General features: G+C 45.8%; 1 protein-coding gene across 7 annotated transcripts in view; it reads left to right on the top strand.

Annotated features, from left to right (window-relative positions):
* The first annotated feature begins 10,223 nt into the window (after nt 1-10,223).
* Nucleotides 10,224-19,553, top strand: part of SYT6 (synaptotagmin 6) — a 40,050-nt gene continuing 30,720 nt past the window's right edge. For 3 of the 7 annotated variants that reach the window (XM_052815718.1, XM_052815717.1, XM_052815716.1), the window contains exon 1: nt 10,224-10,639. In XM_052815718.1, the coding sequence (XP_052671678.1) occupies nt 10,486-10,639 (154 nt within the window). In that variant the 5' untranslated portion in view covers nt 10,224-10,485. Of the gene's footprint in view, nt 10,640-15,795; nt 16,154-16,954; nt 17,294-19,553 lie in introns of those variants that run through there. The other 4 variants (XM_052815721.1, XM_052815719.1, XM_052815722.1 and 1 more) reach the window with 3 other exon arrangements.

The raw sequence follows: 19,553 nt of genomic DNA, 5'->3' as shown, positions 1-19,553 counted from the left end.
TACTGTATAATGAGCACAGTGACTGGCTTCACAGAGAAGGCTTTCTGGATGCATGTGTCTGAGACATGATTTACGGGGGTCACATTTGTAGGTGGTGTAAGTTGACAGAGCTTCATCAGAGTCAGTGGAAGACCTATACCCTCATTTACTTGATGAGTTAGTTACTTCTTACTTTAAACAATGTTCTTTCTTGTTTGTTCCTGAGTTCTAGTAATAATGTGTAGAGATGACTTTTACAGTGTGACCCTAGACAGGAGGGCTCTGGCATGGCAGTCGTGAGGGTCTGGACAATGTCTGGGGCTGAGACCCCTGGCACCCTGGGAGCATGTACCACCCAGGGACAGGGTGCTGGAGGCTTTGGGCCGGTCAGCCTCTGCATATCTGGACTGGCCATGACTGGGGTTATTCCCTTTGACAGCACTCTGCTGTGATGATGGAGGGCACTTCACTGGCTGAGAGCAGTGGTGGGGAGGATGTTTGACTGTTATCTAAGCAGACCTACTAAGTAAACAACTTTTTGCCAGTGATAATGGCTCTGTGTCCTTGCCTCTTGTCATTTTAGAGCCTTGGAAAATAATGTTATCAGTAAGTAAATAGATTTTAAAAAAACCCAAGAAACAACCCAGTGAAATCTTTTGGCCCTGAGATTTGATGCTGGCAGGAGCAGCAAACACCCTGCAATGAGGCAGACACGATCCTTTTTCCCCAGCCATTTCCCCAGGGTGAGCCCTCGGGCACCAGTGCTGGGCTCTGAACCCTTGTGCCTGATGAGAGCAGCCTGTTGCTTTTCTTCTGTTGCATGGCCCTCCTGCTCTTTCCATGGGCAGCTGGCAAGGACACCCTTATTCCAAACTGCAAGACCTGATGCTCCTCTTTCTGGGGGATATGAAACTGTGGGAAAGTAGATGCAACAGAAACCAACAGCTTGGGAAAGTCCCATATGCTGCATGGCTGATAGAGGAAGCTGGTTATATTTCTCTGTGAGGATCCTCGGGAACTGAGATGATTGCCAACACATCTGTCATTTAGGATTAAGTCTTCTGTCCATTGTCACCTGTGGAAGGAGATTATTAAGTAGTGAAGTAATTGGCAAGGGTTTTCTTTTTTCCTTTTTCACTAATAGGAGTATTGCAAAGGCTGCTTTGGGCTCCCAGGAGAGATCCTTGCAGAGGATGCTCTGAGGGTAAGCTGTACATATAACAGAGATCTTCGATGCAGATCTGTATGTCTCTAGCCAGAAAAATCACTTGGATTGCTGGCTGTGGGTCTTGTGAAAGAGGCTTGGAATTGTTATCCAGGATGTGCTAGGACTGCCTGCGCTGCAGCAAGCAGGCCTGGCAGCAGGACCCCCACCCCACCACTGTGTCCCTGCGGGCAGGCAAGTGGCTGGGGGAGTAGGAGAGACAAGGGGTAATGAGACGCAGTGGCCAAAGACCCGATGCTAGGATCACTTCGGATGGGCTGGATACTGCAGAACACGGTGTGTGAAGAGCTGTCGGTGCCTGCGGGGCAATGTGGGGTGATGCGGGGCGGCAGCGCTCTGGGAGCGGGGGCTGCACCTGTTGGGAAGGTGCCGTTTGAGAGGAGACCACTCGTGTCCTTTGGGATGTTGGATGGGAAGCATCAGCACGGGGTGGGCGCGGGGCTGGGAGCAGATTCTGCAGTTTTGTGGGGCGCTCTGGAGGCTGATTGAGCAGGTTAATCAAAGAGCTCTCAAGTTTCTTTTCACATGTTAATTTTCTCCTGAAATAAAAACACTACAGCATTTTCTCTCGAAGGCACAATTGTGCACCATTGGTTTTGTTTTCTCTGTTATAGAAATATTGCTATTTTTATTACTTGTATTTCCACTGGGAGGGATGAAAATAACTAGAATACGGCAAATACTTTGTAAGCACACTGGGAGAAAAAACCCCAACTTATAGCTCCTTATTTTCCATTACGGATATCGGCTTAGCTTGTTTCTTCCAGAAGGTTGAGATTAAATATATTTTGCTTTGCTTTTCTGTTTCCATGAAAACAATTGTGGTTTAAAGCCTGTGCTAATTCCAGGGAGGGTTGGGCTCACAACCTCCTGCACTCACTGCCAGGTGTTATTGCCTACAGTGCAGGAGAAAGGTGTTTGCAGATGGATGTGTTCAGTTTCTTACTGTGCTGTGCAGACACATGGGATTTTTCCAGATTCTTTTATCCAACTCTCTCAGTGTCTAGCTCTTTTTTTTCCTGATAGAAATTGTGCCAAGGCAAAGCCATATGCAATGTGGTCCAGGGCTGTTTCAGATCTAAAGACTACCCACCTCATGGCTGCTAGAGCTGTGTGCATACATGGGCTTGAAAGTGTCACATGAACTGTCAGTGGAAATCACTGACCAAAGCCTCATTCTGCTCTGGAAACACTTAATGCCACAGGGAACACCTAGAGACTACTGCAATTATGCTTAAAAGGGCCTCCTCCTGCTTTCCTGAATTACAGTGGCTGAGGAGTGTATGAGAGCAAAGGCTTCTCAGGAATCTTTAGCACTTTATTACTGAAGACATATTTTAATCTGTCTTCTGTGTTCTGACACCAGCATTTTATTGGCCTTCGAGGAAATTGCAGTCTTTTTAAAAAAAATTATGCAGTGATACTGATGATAGCGTCCATGGCACAGAGGGTTGAAATGAGACCCTAAAAGCGGCGGGTTTTTATCTGTTCTCAGAAAAAGGATGGGTTAACATCTGTCATTAGCACTGGCCAGCAAAGGCCAGCTTAATTCTTCTCATAGTTGTGTGCCAGACAACAGCCACATTTTAGGTTTTTGCAGCATTACAGAAACATGCTTTTGACCTGGGGGGAGATAATGACTAACTAACTTTATAAATCACGTTGAGGAACTGAAATGGGTCTAATCCCCACTCATTCCTGTGAGGTAGTAGCATGTTCAGGTAACAGGATTTGCTGCCATAATCTTCCTGAAATTTAGATCCTAAATAACCCTAGCTTGTCAAACCGACACAGAGCTGACAGGCCTTTGTCGCAGTGTGTGTCACTGGGACTGTGCACACAAGGCTTGTGCCTTGCACAGCCGCCTCGGCTTGGAGGCAACCAAGATGTCAAGTCCTCGGGCAGGTACCCCAGCATGGGCCCTGGGCTCTCAGTTCATTAATTTTATTGAGATTGTGCCTTGTGTTCAATGCAGATGCTTGGAGAATGGAAGGTCAGCATTCCCCAAGCTATTTAGGTAATGGCTTTTGGGCATGGCTGATAGCTTCAACACTCACAACCACATCTTGCTGATACAATCTCATCTGATGTCTCTCAGCCATCTGATGCTGCTGGAACAGAAATGGCTTTTTAGAGCTTCCAGCCGTGCCAAATCATGCCGTAACTGTTCACCTTGAGCACATGCAAAGATTCCAGGTCAATAAATATATATTCAGAAGTCCCATCACCAGAAAACAATTTTTTATGATAGTCCTGCCCCTGTAAAGCTTCTTGCCTGGATGCAGTCAGCTTCAAAGAAGTCTGTCTTTGGTGTCCATTTTTTTTTGTGCAATAAGCTGCACTGCCTCTTGGAATCAGTGCTCTTCAGGACACCAAGCCACATTTTCTTGCCATTAAACCAATGAAGCTAGCACTACACAGCAATACCTTGCTGACACTTTAGGACAGGAGCTTGCAGCAGATACTGCTGACCCCTTGCCGCGGTGGCAGGTTCATCATGTACTGTGCTGAGGAAGTGAATGAATTTTTTTATGTTTAAACTTCGCATCTCAGAGTTTGCTTGCAGTGCAGTCCAGGGACTGTCACTTCAGGCTACAAATTCAGGATTATTCTTCCTTTCTTCTTCCTTGTGTTGCCAGGATATTCAAGGAGAGGCATGTCTAGAATTGAGTAACTGCTCCCAAGAGAGCTGATACAGGGAACGAGCAGCCACTATGCAGCCAGGAGAGACTAGGTTTATACAAGGTGGGAGCCAGCATTTCCTTTATGTTTCTAGTATTGCTTTGTGCAATAAATGGAGCCTTGGCAAGTTTTATTGCTAAGCAGTATGAGGGACCAAGTCCTGGAGACATTTCCATTGGCGAATGTTTCTGCTGGAGATGAACAGAGGAGCAGTCTGTGCTTTTTTTGTGCAAAAAAAGTGTAAATCTTTGCTCTTTGGGGAAAACACAGCTCTGCCTGACTACCCTCTCCACCATGGGAGGTGCTTCTTTTTTTGCTGCACTCTTACCAGCAGAAATGTAAAGCTCTGTCTGCTCCGTATGCTCCCGGGAGCAGAGGCAGGAGACTGCAGTTCTCTGGCAGCTCTGTACTGCACACAGTCCGGTACAGATTTAATACTTAGCGCAGAGCTTGTTTAGATATTTTTTTCTAAAGTTAGTTTGAGCTCAATTCTTGCTACTAGTATTGGATTTACACTAATTCTTAAAGCTCTGTCTCCATTATGACAAACAGGGTCATCTCTTCTCTGTGCACAGAGATTGGGTGAGGATGTTGGTTTTGCTTGCTGCGTGCGTACTGTCAGCCACCACAGAAGATCTGCGTATCAAAGCGGTGTGTGAAAGTGCACAGCAATACATGTTACGTTTATACACAGATGGCACATTGATGTTGCCAAAGGATCAGATCAGCATCGTTTTTCCTGGCAAGAAACTCTGAATCATTTTTGAGCTGTTTCCAATTATTGTATTAACTGGGAGAGTAAACAATATCATACTTAGTTAGACTGGCATAAATAAAGGCTGCTGCTCCCCCTCCAGACTTGATTATTATTTAAAAAAAAAAACAAACCAGCTTCAAATAGATCCTAGTCCAAATTAAATGAATAGCATGTTCTATCTCAGCTGGACAAATAAATTTGTGATTCTGCCTTAGTAGCACACATTCCCATAGGTGTGACCAGATACGTTGAATAGAAAAAAAATTTGTACATAGAGTTAGCCATGTTTGGACTCCAGACATAAATAGCCTACAATTAGATATGTATTGAACATACTCTCATTAATCCAATTGCAGTGTGCTACAAAACTTTCTAGTTCCTCAAATGTTTGTGGTAATATTGTCTTTGGTGCTTGTCTTCTGCTTTACTGATGGGAAAATTATCATCCTTTCTCAATCTTCTCACTCTCAGATTATTATGAATTTTACCGCTTTCAATCTTGGTTACTGAGCAGTATGTGCAGCCCTCCAACTGATGCAAGCTATAGCCAGTATTTTCATTCATTTTGTGGTCTTGTCTGAAGTGATTATTTCAAAGGTAACTCAAGAGCTGTGTTATTGCATATAACACGTTTCTCTGTGTAATCCAAGTCCGTTGAGCTATTTTTCCCTAACATTTATTCAACTCTAAGCCCTTCTGGTCTAGCTACAGATACAGCTTTTTCTATTTAACTGTTAGCTTTGCCTCTCTAAATGTAACATCAGGCAACTAGACAGGGAGAAGATAAATGCTACCATTTGAGAGGAAGGCATGCCATGCTTTCCTAAATGCCATGTGAATGCAGCTGCAGGGAAAAGCTTGCCAGAAACGGGAAGTCCAAAATGCCAGGGTGGATGCGGATGAGACAAAGCTGCTGAACCCCTTCAGAGATCATCAGCTCTGCCCGGGTCCCTGGGAGCGTGGGGGGGGGCACTTGCCTCTGCTGTTCATACTGGAAGGTGGAAACACGACTTAGGGGAGCAATTTGGCCTCCAAGTACAAATTCAGTCTGAGGCAGGCTGCAAAAAGGATGCTCTGCAGCAGTCTAGGAGCCGTGCCTGTGCCCCTGTTCTGTGCTCATGCCCCTCCACCCTTTGACTGCGGGGTTCCAGCATGGCTGGGGAGGGGGGCACAGCACAGACTGGAGGGTGGTGGAAGCTGCAGTGCCTGGGGAGAGCGGTCTGGCTCCTCCAGAGCTTTCCCTGTGCGGCTCCATGTGGCAAAGTGGGAGCTTCCCAGCCAGAGATGAGAGGCAAAATCCTGTATCTCAGTAGCCATACGTATGTGTATATGGGAAAAGAGAAGTAGGCACCAGAGTCCTTGCTTGGGAAAAGCAGTGTTTGGATTTTTCAGACATGGCAGCTGCTACTTGGCTGTTTTCCAGCCATCTATGTTGGACAATAAACAGTGCATATGACATAAATTCAAAGTTACAAGATGCAAAAAAAAGTCTGGTTTTCTGTTCTGAAGAAATATTTGTTGAGAGTATAGATGCTAATACCAGGGTCTCCTGTTATTGTTACCCAGCAAGCCTGGAATCCTCCGATATGTAAATGAAGGTGAATAATTGACCCAAGGTGACTTTAGATTTAAAAGTAAAAAGTTCTTGGTATTACCTTTGAAATAAAATTAGCTTTTTTCAAAATAACTTAATTTTATTATTGATTTCTGTGTTACAAGCTCTCAGTTGGACATTAACCTTTTTCTAAGGGTTTGGTTGGCGTGGGGGTTTTTTTGTCTGTTGAAATCTCTTTAAGTTAAATGCAAATTTCAAATGCAGTACTTGACTGATGTATTCCAGGAATGCCTCTCTTAGTGCCAGTTTTGGTAGCTCAGGCAAAAACTGTTGCTGTGCTGGGGAGACGTGGTGATGGTATCATTAGCCAGGGGCTCACTTGCATCCCCTTGGGTCTCACTGTACTTTGGTTTTGGGAGTCTGGGCCACAGTTGACCTGGAGGAGGAAATGAAAGGAGCAGCAGCGAAGAGGTGCTGCTCCTTCACCAGGTCCAGCTCAGCTCCTTTCTTGCCTGGCCGGGAGCACGACAGCACCCACCGCTGCAGTGGTGCTGGCGGGCGTGGGTTGATTGCCAATAGCTCTTACGAAGCATCATCTGAGATGCCTGCGTGCGTATCAAGGCTGGTCACATGTATAACTTACGGGTTTCAGTGATGCAGGGGGCAAAACTGCTCCATTTAGAAAAATCTTGGGAGGCCGTGATGAGTGCTGATGTACTTATTCCTTGCTTCTTACTGTCATTAGCTCATATTTTGAGGCTGGCTGCCAAGCCTGGGACTCTGTTGCTTGTGAACTGCAGGTGGTCACTCAGCATAGGAGTTTATCACTAAATCCCAATGTACATGACCTCCACTGAGCTCTCAGGACATGGTGTGTGCAAACCATAGCTACTTGATCCACTGCTTTGTCGAAGTAAATTGGGTGAAATCTTTTGTAGGGGGAGTCACAGTGGCAAGTGTAAACTTGATTGCTACTTGGGGATGCTTCAGCACTCTTTGCTAGAAACTATGTGATCCTGGTTTGGGATGGTCTGGTGCTCTGTATGCATTTCCCACACCTTTTATTAAGGTATAGATGGCTTCCAGGATATGTGGTGTTTCATGCGGCTACAGAAGCTATAAGGCTGGATTTGCAGTGCTCTAAAATTTAGCATGGCTTACATCCTGCCTTGCAGAACAGTCTTCCCCAGCTCTGAGAAACTAACAGCTGATGTTGGTTTCCTGCCCTACAGTGGCCTCCTGGACACTGCGCATACCTGAATTTTCCTAGAGGAGGGTAATGTTGTCCTGAAAGGCTGGGGGTTGTTTTGCTAATTTGTCTTTAATCACTTTTGCATATGCTAATCTCGTTCTGGAACTGCTGCCATAAGTGGTGCTTTCAAGCAGTGGGCAGCAGACTACTACTGGAGAGAGATCAGACATTTGGGATCCAGTCACCCTGAGGAGGACTCTAATGGGGAAGAAGCAGCACCAGCACAAGGTGATTGTAACTTAACCTATGTAGTGTCTTATTGTTTTTTTTCTTTGTGTGCTGATTGACGTGTCATTAATCTGCCCAGGTGAGCAGCATGCTCATTACAGTAAACGAGTTAGGCTTTGTCACAGGTGCCGAGTAAACATCATCTCTGATCCTTCCAGCCTCCCCATGGAGGTCTCAGAGGCCCACCTATGGCTTTCTTTGCATGGGCTCTTGCAACCTGCTCTCAGGACTGCAAATCCCTGTGCTGCATCGTGACTGCATCTGCAGGGTGGACTCAGCTCAATGTGTGTCTCATTCCTCTTACATCTTCTCAGTCACAAGTGGAAAAAATATTCTGTAGGACCTTCTGCAGTGTTACTAGGTTTCTTCACATACATGAGTGTACATATGCAAGTTTCTTCTCTGGAGCAGGAGGCAGAAGTAAACCAGATGTTCAGCTTTGGAAAACATCCTGGGCTGAACTGTTGAAGCAAAACCGTCATGAACTCCTTCATACTTCAATACACATAAGAGGCCGTAGCAGGGTAGGGCCTAGCCCCTGGTGGATGTTGTATGGACCCAAATCAAGGAGGGAAAGGCCCTTCTGTAAGGGCTGTACAGCCTAAGGAAAAATACTGTGCAATGAATAAGGAAAGACAAAGGCTGGGGGTGTCAGTGACAGGAATGATTGGTTCTAAAGACAGGTTTGGGGCATGACTTGAGTTTCAAGTTTCTTAAAAAGATAAATAGGTGGGTGGTTTTAGTGAGTTTATCATATAAATGTAATGCAAACTATACCTGAGCTTGAGCTCCTGGCAAATGACTGGTTTAGCTTTCAGCCTTGCAAAGTCTGGAATCTCTACTCAGTAAACATAGACCTCTGCAAGCCATGGTGCTGCCAGCAAGCAGCTGATGATGTTGGTGTTTGCTTGCATGTGGTAAACATTTTCAGGAATACTTCCTAATCTGCAGATATGCCTCAAACTGTTTGCAGCAGGTTATACAGCACTGACCGGGAGGTGGTAGTGTCTAATTAAAAGTGCCTCTTTGTGACCAATTGTAGGATAGCGCTGTGTTAAGAAAAGATTTCACTCGTGTTGTCATGGCAACAGAAGTTTTTGGAAGGAGAAGTGCTTAGTAGGTAAGTTGCTCTTGCCAGAGAGAGGTTTCTATGCTGGATAAAGCACTGTGGCAGAAGCCTGTGCTCAGCTAGCAAGGGTAAGGTGTCCAAAACACATTGGTCTGGGCAGGGAGGCAAGAAGGACTGGTGTGACCAAAAGGGTCCCGTCTGCAGCTGCACAGGGATGTTGGAGCAATGCCTTTAACCGTGTGGCTGGCACATGCACCTCAGCTGCTACACAGGCCCTTTGTGCTGCCAGTGAGTCACTAACCCAACAGTTGGAGAATTTACAGCACGTTTTATCCAGCCAGCGAGGGAGTGGGAGCTCAGGGCTGCCTGCTGAGTGGGGGCTGGCAGCCCCCCGCAGAGCTGCAGCGAGGTGGAAGGGCACCTTGCTTGTGCTGAGCTGTGGGGAGGTGTGGGGCAGCGCTGGGGCGATGCCAGCTCCCTGATGCGCAGCTTCTGTCGTCCCCAGGCTGGCCCAGGGCAGCAGAAGTGGGCAGGGACCAGGTGGGAGGAGGCAGCACTAGAGGCACCTGGGGTAGATCCCAGAGTTCCCAGCCTGGGGACTGAGACACAGAGCTTCTGGGGGGTTTGCAGCCTTGCAGGAGCCTGCGTGGCTGGGCTGGAGGGTTGTTAGAGGACCTGTGCTCCAGGGGAGCCTAGTGCTGCGGTGGGTGCTCCTGTAACTCCTGGGACTTGTGTGGTGTGACAGCTCAAAGTGCTTCAGCAAGTAATTAACAACAGGCAAAATAGACACAGTGGCATGGATCTAAACATACCCTGTTGTGACGTGGGGCTGAGGGACCCAGAGCTTTAGCCCTGCCTCTCCAGTATGCTCATTATATTTGTACTAGCTTCCCTGCTCCAGAAGCTGCAAGAAATCATTCTGCTGTACATAATTTTAATTGCCTGTTATACAATTGCTTCTTTTCCCATTCCTGTCAAATCTATTCTCTGTTCAAAAGTGTAGCTTTGTTACATGGCATGACCTGTCTGTTAGATTACAATAGGAATAAAAAAATACTGCAGAAAATAAAAAACCCCCAAAGAATCTAATTATGAAGTAGAATAGCATTCTCAATCTCTATTGCTATCTGCAGTCTGTTGTGTTAGGACCAGTACAAACAAATCAATAAAACCTGCTGCTTTTCTTATGTTGCCTTTGGCAGTTGTAAGTAGTTTGTGCAGTGTTCATGGGAGCACTCTTGTTTCTCTTGTCTGATGATGTGCCGCCCTCAGCCAGAAGATTTCAGCATTCACTTTTTTTCCAAAATTGCTCTGGGGCTGGGATTTGAAACTCTGCACCTGGAGAACAGATAAGGGGCAGCAATGAAAGTGTTAAAAATCTGGGCTGCAGCTTTAACAACGTCCTATGGAGGGCATGAAATTGAATTTGGTAGGAGGTTCTTTGTCTGGAACACGCCTTGGCAGTAAACAGAGATCTGAGCTCAGAGGCAATAAGGCATCAGGAGCACTGGCAGGACTGCAGCAAGCTGTGGTTTTGGGAGACTCCCTGGTCTGAATGCTGAGGAGGGTTTGTAGATCTGGAGCATCGCCTGGCACAGGGTGTCCCTTAGGGCGCTGCCATGCCAGAGGGTGGAACTGGTGTGAGTCTGTTTGTGTGATTAAAAATAAACAAACCCTCTTTTCCTAGTTTGACTTTCTTAGACAGTAGAGGGGGATAGCGGAGGATGCAGTGTGGGAGATGAGTGGTACCAAGGATGACGGCCGTTGTCAGAAGGCAGTCCGCATTGTCACCGAGCTGTGCCGGAAGAAAAGTCTGCCTAGCTTGGACCTGGACACTTGCAGGGAATTCCTCCTGCTGCCTTCCGACCAGAGCCTGATTATCTCCGAGCCAGGTACAGTACCCTGGTCCTGTCTGCTCGAGTAGTGCTTGTGATTGCCAACAGCCGGAGGAAGGCAGGAGGACTCTCTCAAGGGGAGGGAAATGTTCGCAAGCCCCATGTTAGACTCGGGGGCATTTTTCTTGGCACGCATCACTGTGTGGTTATTTTCCTTTACACGTTCCACTGTGAAGTTTTGGGTGCAAGTACTGCCTCACTTGTTGATGCGAAATAGTGTAGCCTGATGGGAATAGCTGCACAGAGGGGACAGACGTGGTGTTACATGCTGGTAAGGAGGTGGTTAATGAGATAAAGGTTCTGTGAAAGTTTCTTATGTTTTTAAAACCAGACTCCTGTCCTGTATAAAACAAAAAGCAGTAAAAAGCCTATTTAAGCAACTGAGATGACAGGAACTGATTGCTGTTATCCCAGTTTGAGAAAAGGAGGGACTTGCATGGATTTTTGTTCACTAGTAAGGGATCTTAATGTACTTTCATGTATTTGTTTTACTTTCCCTAAGAACTGCCTCAAGTTGTTCCTCAGCAGCTCGTAGAGAGACCTAGGGAGACACATTGGCATGTCAGAGATGAATCAAGAGCCAGCGTACTGCTGTAAGAGCAAAGGGGCATTTCTTTATCGCAAAGTGGTTAATTTTCTGTACGCTTCCGCTCACAGCTTCTTGTTCCAGAGAGGCTGTCTTCTGCTATAACTTCAGAAGACATTGGCAGGGGGAGCTTACTTTGCAGGCTCTCATGCTGAGGAGCTAAAATAAAAATTCCATGCTTTTTAGCATTATTGATAACATGCTGTAAGTTGGTGTATTAGAACATCTGTGTAGAGTGCTTCTTTTAAGATAATGATCTACCAGCCAGCCTGATTTCACCGCATAAGTTTTCAGAAACTTCTCTTCTTCTGAGGACACCTGTCCAGAGCCCAGGTGCAGCACAGTAGCCCATCAATCTCTGTCCAAGGCTTTCTGTGTCACCTTGCTTCAGTTTCTCCTGCCCCTCTCTGCCACCACCTTGCACCAGGATGCGACTGGCACCCAGGGCACACTGGCAGCTCTCCAGTTTCACTGAGCTTCTGCCATATGTTTGCTTGCAGTGGTGTTTCCACCACTGTTTTGCCAGTATGTCCAGGCTAACACCTTCCTTTCACATGCCACTCTGCTTGTAACTTCATTGTCATCTTAAAATGACTTTGCTTTATACCTGCTTGTTCTGAAGTTCTCTTACCACTGCTGGTACTGTCCTTATGCATTGCATCCAGTGCAGCTGTTTTCTTTATTGCAAGCAACTTACTGCATTGCTTCGTAATTTCTTACCTTGGTACCAAAATTAACATTTTCCTGACTCTGTGCAGTACAGGTTACTGCTTTTGTTCCATCTGCCCTGATATGACAGATTTTTATTTGTTTGTGCAGTCCGTTCAGGATCTCGTTTTTCAGGTCGTGATTACACCATCACATGCCTTTAACATCTCAAGTGTTTGTCTGCTCTGATCTCTGGTTTAAGTGTCAGCCTCTACCCCAGTGCCCTCGGCAAGTCACACTGGGCTGGCTGACTGCACTGAGTGCATTAACAGCCATTACCATTGTCTCTGCTCTGCACGACTGGGCCCATTTTTATGTCTAGACAGCATTGAGGACACCATTTGGGCCCAATGGGTACTAATATTTCTCAAATGCCTGGATGTAAAACTGCTCCAGCAAAGGAAATAAATCTGTTTGCATTAAGTGTTAACTAATGCAACAGTTACGGTGGTAAGATACCTGTCCCATTAGTGTCTGGATGTTTATCTAATTATCTGCATTTCTGCTTTGTCCGTTTTACATGGAAGACTGATGTTAAGCAAATTTGCTATCGGCTACCTGGAGTCCTATGTTCAGATCCGGCAAGTCCTTCCTCATAAAGATATACAAATAAAAAGTGAGCTTGTGTGAAGATGAGCAGTGATACAGCTTTGAGACAAGGTGCCATACCAGTACCGACAGGAAAGTCAGAGGAGCCATGCAGCACGAGTTCTGGGTCCTGCTGAAGTGTGCTCGTGCTGGACAGCACGACCTTGGCAACCTGGATGCAAAGTTTGCTGGAGTAAAATTGGCCCTATTTCTCATCATGATGTGAAGTCAACAGTTTCTCTGTCAGTTTGTAACCTCCTGGATAAATCTATTAGCTAATGGCTGAATCAGCTTGGCTTGTCAAGTGTCTTGATGAAGTTCGCATCGTTTGTGAGCAGGCAGACGAAAGCACTCTAATGCTGCCAAAGCTGGAGCCAGGGCTGCTTCCGCACAGCTCTGCTTGCCATTAGACTCTGAGAGGTAGTTTGGGTTTTTCTGATGTTTCATGTATTGATGGAGAGCAGTATCTTCTGGGGATGCTGTGGAGTTGCAAAGAAATTAGCCAGGTATCACTAGCCTTCTTGAACTGCATCTGACAGTGGAAAAAAACTGTGAATATAAAAATATTACCGAGTAGTTTATGTAAGTATGTCAGTATGGTTTTATGCAGTAATTTTTTTTTTTTTTAAACTATTTTGGACTGAATGTGGAAAGTGGTACTGTGTATAAAGTAGATGCTCCTGCGTTATGTAATAGCTGATTCTCCTACTTAAAGTCAATAAGAAAAATAGAGCTGCAGCGTTTCTCCAGTATGCCATACATTACTGTACACCCAACAAAGGAGCATTGCAGGCTGCTGCTGGCTAGTAATCCCACAGCTAAGTATGTCAGAAAAATAAGGTATTTGGATGAGGACGGTTTTGGTATCGATGCATCAGTGGATATGCAAGGGTGAGCTTTGCCTGCAGTTTGGCCCGTGGCGGTGCCAGGAATAGAACTGATCTCTTGGCTGTGGGCCCTGAGATTGAGCAAGATGCAGCATCCTTTTGTTGTGCCTATCTAAAATCCTCCCCCGTAGTTCTCTCCATCTGATAGCTCTCTTCCCTGCCAGTCCTCAGCTGTTGGGCAGTGATGCTGTGAGTGTGCCTAGTACACAGGCATAAGCTGTAGAGTGGAAATGCCTGTGGTATAGGGACAACATTTACCACTGCAGTGATGTGCCTTAAATGAATGGAAACATCACTTCTCTGCCCTGGAGGTGCAGCGAGTGCTCTAGGATATAGCTGAGAGTTTTGTGGACAAGTCCTACTGAAGTGCCAAGTACTTGGCTGACGATGCAGGAGAGCCCACGCTGCCAGACTCCCACAGGACTGCTGCACTGGGCACAGCAAGCCACCCCATGTCACCTGGTCCCTCTACCCATGGGAGTGGAGCTGCTTGTTGGAGAGCAACCAGCTCCAGGGTCTTTGGGAAACGGTGCCAAATCTGCTCTCCAGGGCCCACTGTGAGCTCCTGTGGTGGAGCGAGCTCTCCCCTGACTGCCCCTGCCCAGGGATGCTCCCAGGGGTACAAAGCCCATGGTCCTTGCTGCGGGCAGCTTGGCTCCAGCCTGCCAGCATCCCTGGGTACCAGGCATTGCATCATGCCCTGCACAGCTCTCGCCACCATGAAGTGTGTTGTGCGCTTGTCTGCACGGTCAGGTTGTCGCTCAGTTTGGACTGAATTGTCTTACTGACTCACTCCCAACGTTCGCCTGAACCAGGTCCCGCTCCTCGTGGGTGCACAGTGCCAGGTCTGACTGCAGACAGAGGCTGCCAGCCGGTCCTGGGAGGTCATGCCAAACAGGGGATGGTACAGAAGATGGGAGCTTAACTCCACAGAGAGATTTAAAAACAAAATGATCATTCCGAAATGAATGTGCAGAGCTGGTGGAGTGTGACTGGAGCCTGTGGCTTGTGATGCTTGCTGACTTTAAAGGACGGTGCATGGGTATGGGAGGGAATTTACACCAGGATCAGAGCACATCCAGGAGCAAACCCCTGGGTTTGATTTCTAGCTCCAGTACTACTATGTTGCGACTTTCTTTAAATAACATAAGTTGGTTTTTTTGCCTCAGTGTTTCCATTTGTAAAAAGTTCCACTGCCCTGTAAAGTAAGTACAGGATACAATGGATGATGTGCAGAGGTGTTGCCGTTTTTACCCAGAAAGTCACTATAGGATTGCGTGCACAGCAGTCCCTGTTGATCTCAGCACAGCCTGTGTACCCTCCTCAAACCCTTCCTTATGCACTGATTCACCCTAGCAAAGTGCTCTAGTGGTTTCCTAGTGCAGGATATGAAAGCTGAAGTGAGAGGAAGAAAAAGGACAGCTGGGGAAAATGCAAAACAGAAGAGACTTTATGATAATTTCTGTTTCCTAGCACACTTTGTCAGCTGTCCTTCTGTGCTCTAATGCCGCAATAATTCAGAGCACATTTAGTGTTTTGCCCTTTGTGTGAACTGTTCTTTTTAAACTTCATGATGCAGGCAGTACATCTTGTACAGAGCTGAACACCCTCCTGGCACTTCGCAAATACTATTAAAATGTTAAACCCACAAGTGCAGAAGTGTTCTTGCTGTAGGCAGAAAAAGGGCTGAATTTTTGTGCAATAGAGGTTTTTTTCATTGCAGGAATGTTGATGTGGAAAGATCACCTTTATAGGGAGAAATTGCTTTTGGAGTATTTTTCTTGGAAAAAGTTATCCCTTGATAGGATAGTTTGACTAAGGGGAAAATTGATGACACACCCATTCACTGATATGGGATGCCTACAGCCACTACCTGTGAAATATGAGCAAGTCTTGAATTTACTTGCCAGCTATAGTAACACACTTTTCTGAATCACTGTTCAAGTGTATTTTAAGTAAATATAACAGTAAACATGTTTAAAGCCACCCAGGCAAAGCTAATATTAATCACTGAAGCTTGTGTTTCCAGAGGCAAGGCATGTAAGTAGTAGCACCTTGGGGCAAAGATCTTTCTTATCACTGAGTAATGCACTTGCAAAATGGATCTTGCCTTCCTCTGCGAGCATCTGGTCCACCAGCAGGAAAAGAGCAAGCTAGAGCTATGTGCAGCAGATTTGCTCTTTAGCTCAAGTAAAACAGGTTTGTGCTCTGATCCTGAAGGTATCGGGTTCAAACCTTGCTACCAGAGGAAGGTTTGCAAAACTATATTAAAACAAGGTTAAAACCAGCAGCGTAAATCTGGGAAAAATGGATTATATAACCTGTCTATGAACATTTGTCTTTGCTTATGTATTGTGTGTGGATCTATGCTCTACAGCTTCCTCTGGCTATGCACTGTGATGGTCCCGGTAAATAAAATGCACCTCTGGAGCTGTGTGGAGAGTGTGTGTGTTCAGGAGCTTTGTAAGTACCTCTCTGCATAGATGCAGGTTTGCATCTGCCTAATTGCTGTTGGTTGATTCATTCCTGAAGCAGTACACGGAGGCTGATCATGTTTGTAGCTTTTTTTTGCGGACCTCGGAGCCTATTCCAGTGCAGCTGCAGTAGCCTTATGCATAGTCAGGGATCAGCATCTAAAACTCCATAGAAACAGGCAGCCAGATTGCTGCTGGTGTTAATTGAGTGTGTGAGCAGGCTGAGGACAGTGACCAGGAACTGAGCTGAGGTGCAGATACCTCTTTGGTAAGTCCACATTTCTGAAGTTACTTTGTTAATTTTTTGCTTTTTTTCGTAATATGGAGCCTCTTTTCCTTAACAAACATTGTGCTTCAGCAGTTTCTGTCTTTGCCATTGAAACATTTTCTTCTGCTTTGAGTATTTTCCCTACGTTTCACTGAAACCAAGCATGTGCTTTTAGCTAGTTCAAATCAGGGCATAGCCTGACTCTGATCTTCTCCATTGTTTTGCGGGATGACTCTGAGAAGCTGGTATTTTTGTGTTTGCAGGTGTTTGCTGCTTGACATCTTTGCTTTGTTGAAGTCATACCAGTGCAATGTGCACAGCCTGCTGCACATACCATGTGTTCACTAACAGTCATATAGTCTCACATGTGTGTATTCATTGTTCAGAGTTAAAACCAGAACTATAACTGGATCTCATGTCTGATACAATTTTTCATTTAACTATAGTTTCAACTATCCTTGCTTTTCTTACCTGTTTCTTCTTCTTACTGTTCACGTTTCTAGGTACAATCGCATATTCTTCCTTAGGACCCCAGGTTTCCATCTCATGTTGGTTAGGCAGCTTTTTCTAGCTTTAATATTTGTTATTTCTTTTTCAAATATGATAATATGTATTTTTCCTTCCTATCTGTATATTGTAAAATCAGGAAGCTTGTCTGTAACAGCCCTTATTGTTTCAATCCAGTGGACTCGCTAACATAACAGTGACTTATGCTGGCAGTTGTTTGGGAGAGATGTGATTTGTCCCTCTGCCATGCATTGCCTTTAATTATACTTGTACTTCGCAAAATGGCATCCTAGAGGGACAGAGAAGGGATATTTGGAGTGACTGTACATTAAACTATACATTTTCCAAGTCTATAGAAAAAAGAAAGTTATCCTGCAGGGTGTCTTGTACATAGTGAAACTGCAGATGCTAATTAAGGCCACCTTTATATTTAGTTCAGTTTGTTATGCTGTAGCACGTTAGTGTTTGACAATATCACAGGAAACTGTGCAGCGAAGACTAAGGGCAGGATGCCAGAAGCTCAGTTCATACAAGCTCTTTCAAAACCATCATTAAGACATACAGTCCTAGAGTATTGGGTTCCATGGAATAATAATTGCCCAGAAATTGTAGCACACCAGTGTCTCTGGTAATGTAAGTATTACTCTGATTTTCTATGCATGTTTGTAACTAACTGCTGCAAAGAAATGCATGTGCTCTTGTAACAACGCAGTGTTAGGTGAGTACAGTGAGCACCTCCTTAAATGCATTCTTTCCATACGCAGTACTTCATCTCTTGGACGTCTGTGAGCATTTGCTCAGAGTTATTGGAGCTCAGTTCTGAATCTGGTCACTGGTCAAAATGTTCATGCTAAAAGGACTCGGAGCTGCACAGTATGGAGTGATATGAGTCATTGGAGAAGGAAAGAAGGAATCTCAGAATCCATTTAAGAAATCTGTAGGATCAGGCAGCCCAGTCTGCATGCGTGACTGCTGTGCAGTACATTTTAGGGGTTAAAGATGTCTGTCTTTGTTACAAGCTAATGGAAGCAGCAGCAGCAGCTAATGACAGGAGCAGAGCCATTCAGGGAGGAAGTTCCCTGATCATTCAGCGAAGCTTGAACAAAGAAATGCTCTTTTCATAACTGCTGCATTTCAGCGCAGGGTCTCTGTACCGAGCAGCTGGTCCCATGTAGGTGGGTGGCTGGGACATCCTTCCCGACTGCTCTGCATCCTGCACAGACCCTTCTTCAAACAAGCCTGTGCTCTTTTTGCCATGCAGATCAGACTCGTCTTTTGTCTGCCAGTTATTATCAGCACAAGTTGAGAGAGACAGAAAGAGGGCATGACGTGGGCTTATGTGGTCATACTGGGTCTAGATGGCTTTAATTGGCAACCTCACCTCCTGAGGACACAGATCTGTATATGAGCCAGTCTTTGCAGCGTCGGGAGCCAGGGGAGTTCTGCATGAATCCTGCATCTCTTCTTTTGGGTTTCCTGTGGGGCAGGTCCAGGCAATAAAGCTCTTCCATCATGCTTTCATGTAGTCAAGGAGCCCCCTTGCACCAGGCAGGGGGGGCCATGTCCCTGGGCAGGGGGGCACTCAGCTGAAGGAAAGCCTCCCGAAAGATTTCTGGGCCACCTTGTCCCACACTTGGGGCCTTCTGCCATCCCCTGGCTGAGCTCTGCTTTTTCGGGCTCTCAGGCTGTGTCTTCTCGTGAGATCCCAGATCGCAGGGCTGGGGGCTGCCCGGCACCCGTGCTGGGATGAGGATCGTCACTAGCTGCAGGCTGGGATGGAAAGAGACCCTGATTCTGCTCCTGGTCAAGCTTTATCCTGAGATCTTTTCAGGGCAGCCTGATTTTAGGGGTTTTTTTTGAACCAAAATGGAGTCAAAGAGAGAGCCACAGGGAAGCATTTCCTCAAAACCAAATCTCACTGTAGAAAGTGAAGGGCAGAGAGACAGGGGCTCTGGTGCAGTGAACCTAGACACTGAAACACTGCTGACCCTGGCATCTCTGATGTCTCAGGACAGTCATGGCTTTGACCAAGTTTTTGAAGGGAAATTTTAAGGTCCAGGGTCTTTGGTCACTCAAGGGAGACAGAGCGACAGTGAAAAGCTTTTCTTTTTTTGTTTGCATTGCATCTTGAAACACAGTTGTATTTCTACATCCCAGAAGTGTCTGTATTATGGTGTTTTGCTCTCTGCCCAGCTCTGTTCTGCTTCAGCAGGTCTGGATAGAGGCTTCCCCCCCCCATGTTGGACAGCCTCAGCAAGGCTTCCCTGGCACATCTTCAGTGCTTGGCTCAGGTCCTGTATCTACGGGGTCACATCATGGGAGGAAGATGATGCTCAGTGTCAGTTATTTAACCTCAGCCCAGGAACACTCTGTGTGTTCAGCACTGCTGAGTCGTTTACAGATGTTGTTACAGCATATTGTGATAAAATGTCATGGATTAGCACACAGCTATGTACTATAATTACATACAGTGTGGCTTATAATAGTTCATTAGATTGTCATCAGTTAGGCATAAAGCAATGACAACTCTTACTATCTCATTTATAATACTCTAGAGAACAGCTGATTAAGAAACAAAGCGACCTAAATCACTGGGGAATGTTTCCTTTGGTTTGGAACAATTTTTTTTCTTTTTTTGTCACTTTTGATAACAGAAATGCTGCATTGCTGACATCTCAAAGTTCCCCTTCTGGTTCCACAGGCCAGCAAAAGTTTGAGTAACAATGTGCTTTTAATGCAGTGTGGAGGGAAAGTCCGAATCAGCAGGTGGGTCAATAACAACTGAATACCAACATATTTGGTCTTCAGAAGCCTTTGATCAGTTTCCTCCGGTCCAGCTGTTCTGTTGGGGCACAGCCATTTTAATGAGCATTAGTTATTTTCTCTGGGTATT

Source organism: Harpia harpyja, chromosome 19 (assembly GCF_026419915.1).
Source record: "Harpia harpyja isolate bHarHar1 chromosome 19, bHarHar1 primary haplotype, whole genome shotgun sequence".
Classification (NCBI taxonomy): Eukaryota; Metazoa; Chordata; class Aves; order Accipitriformes; family Accipitridae; genus Harpia; species Harpia harpyja.
This window is presented reverse-complemented; position numbering and strand designations above follow the sequence as displayed.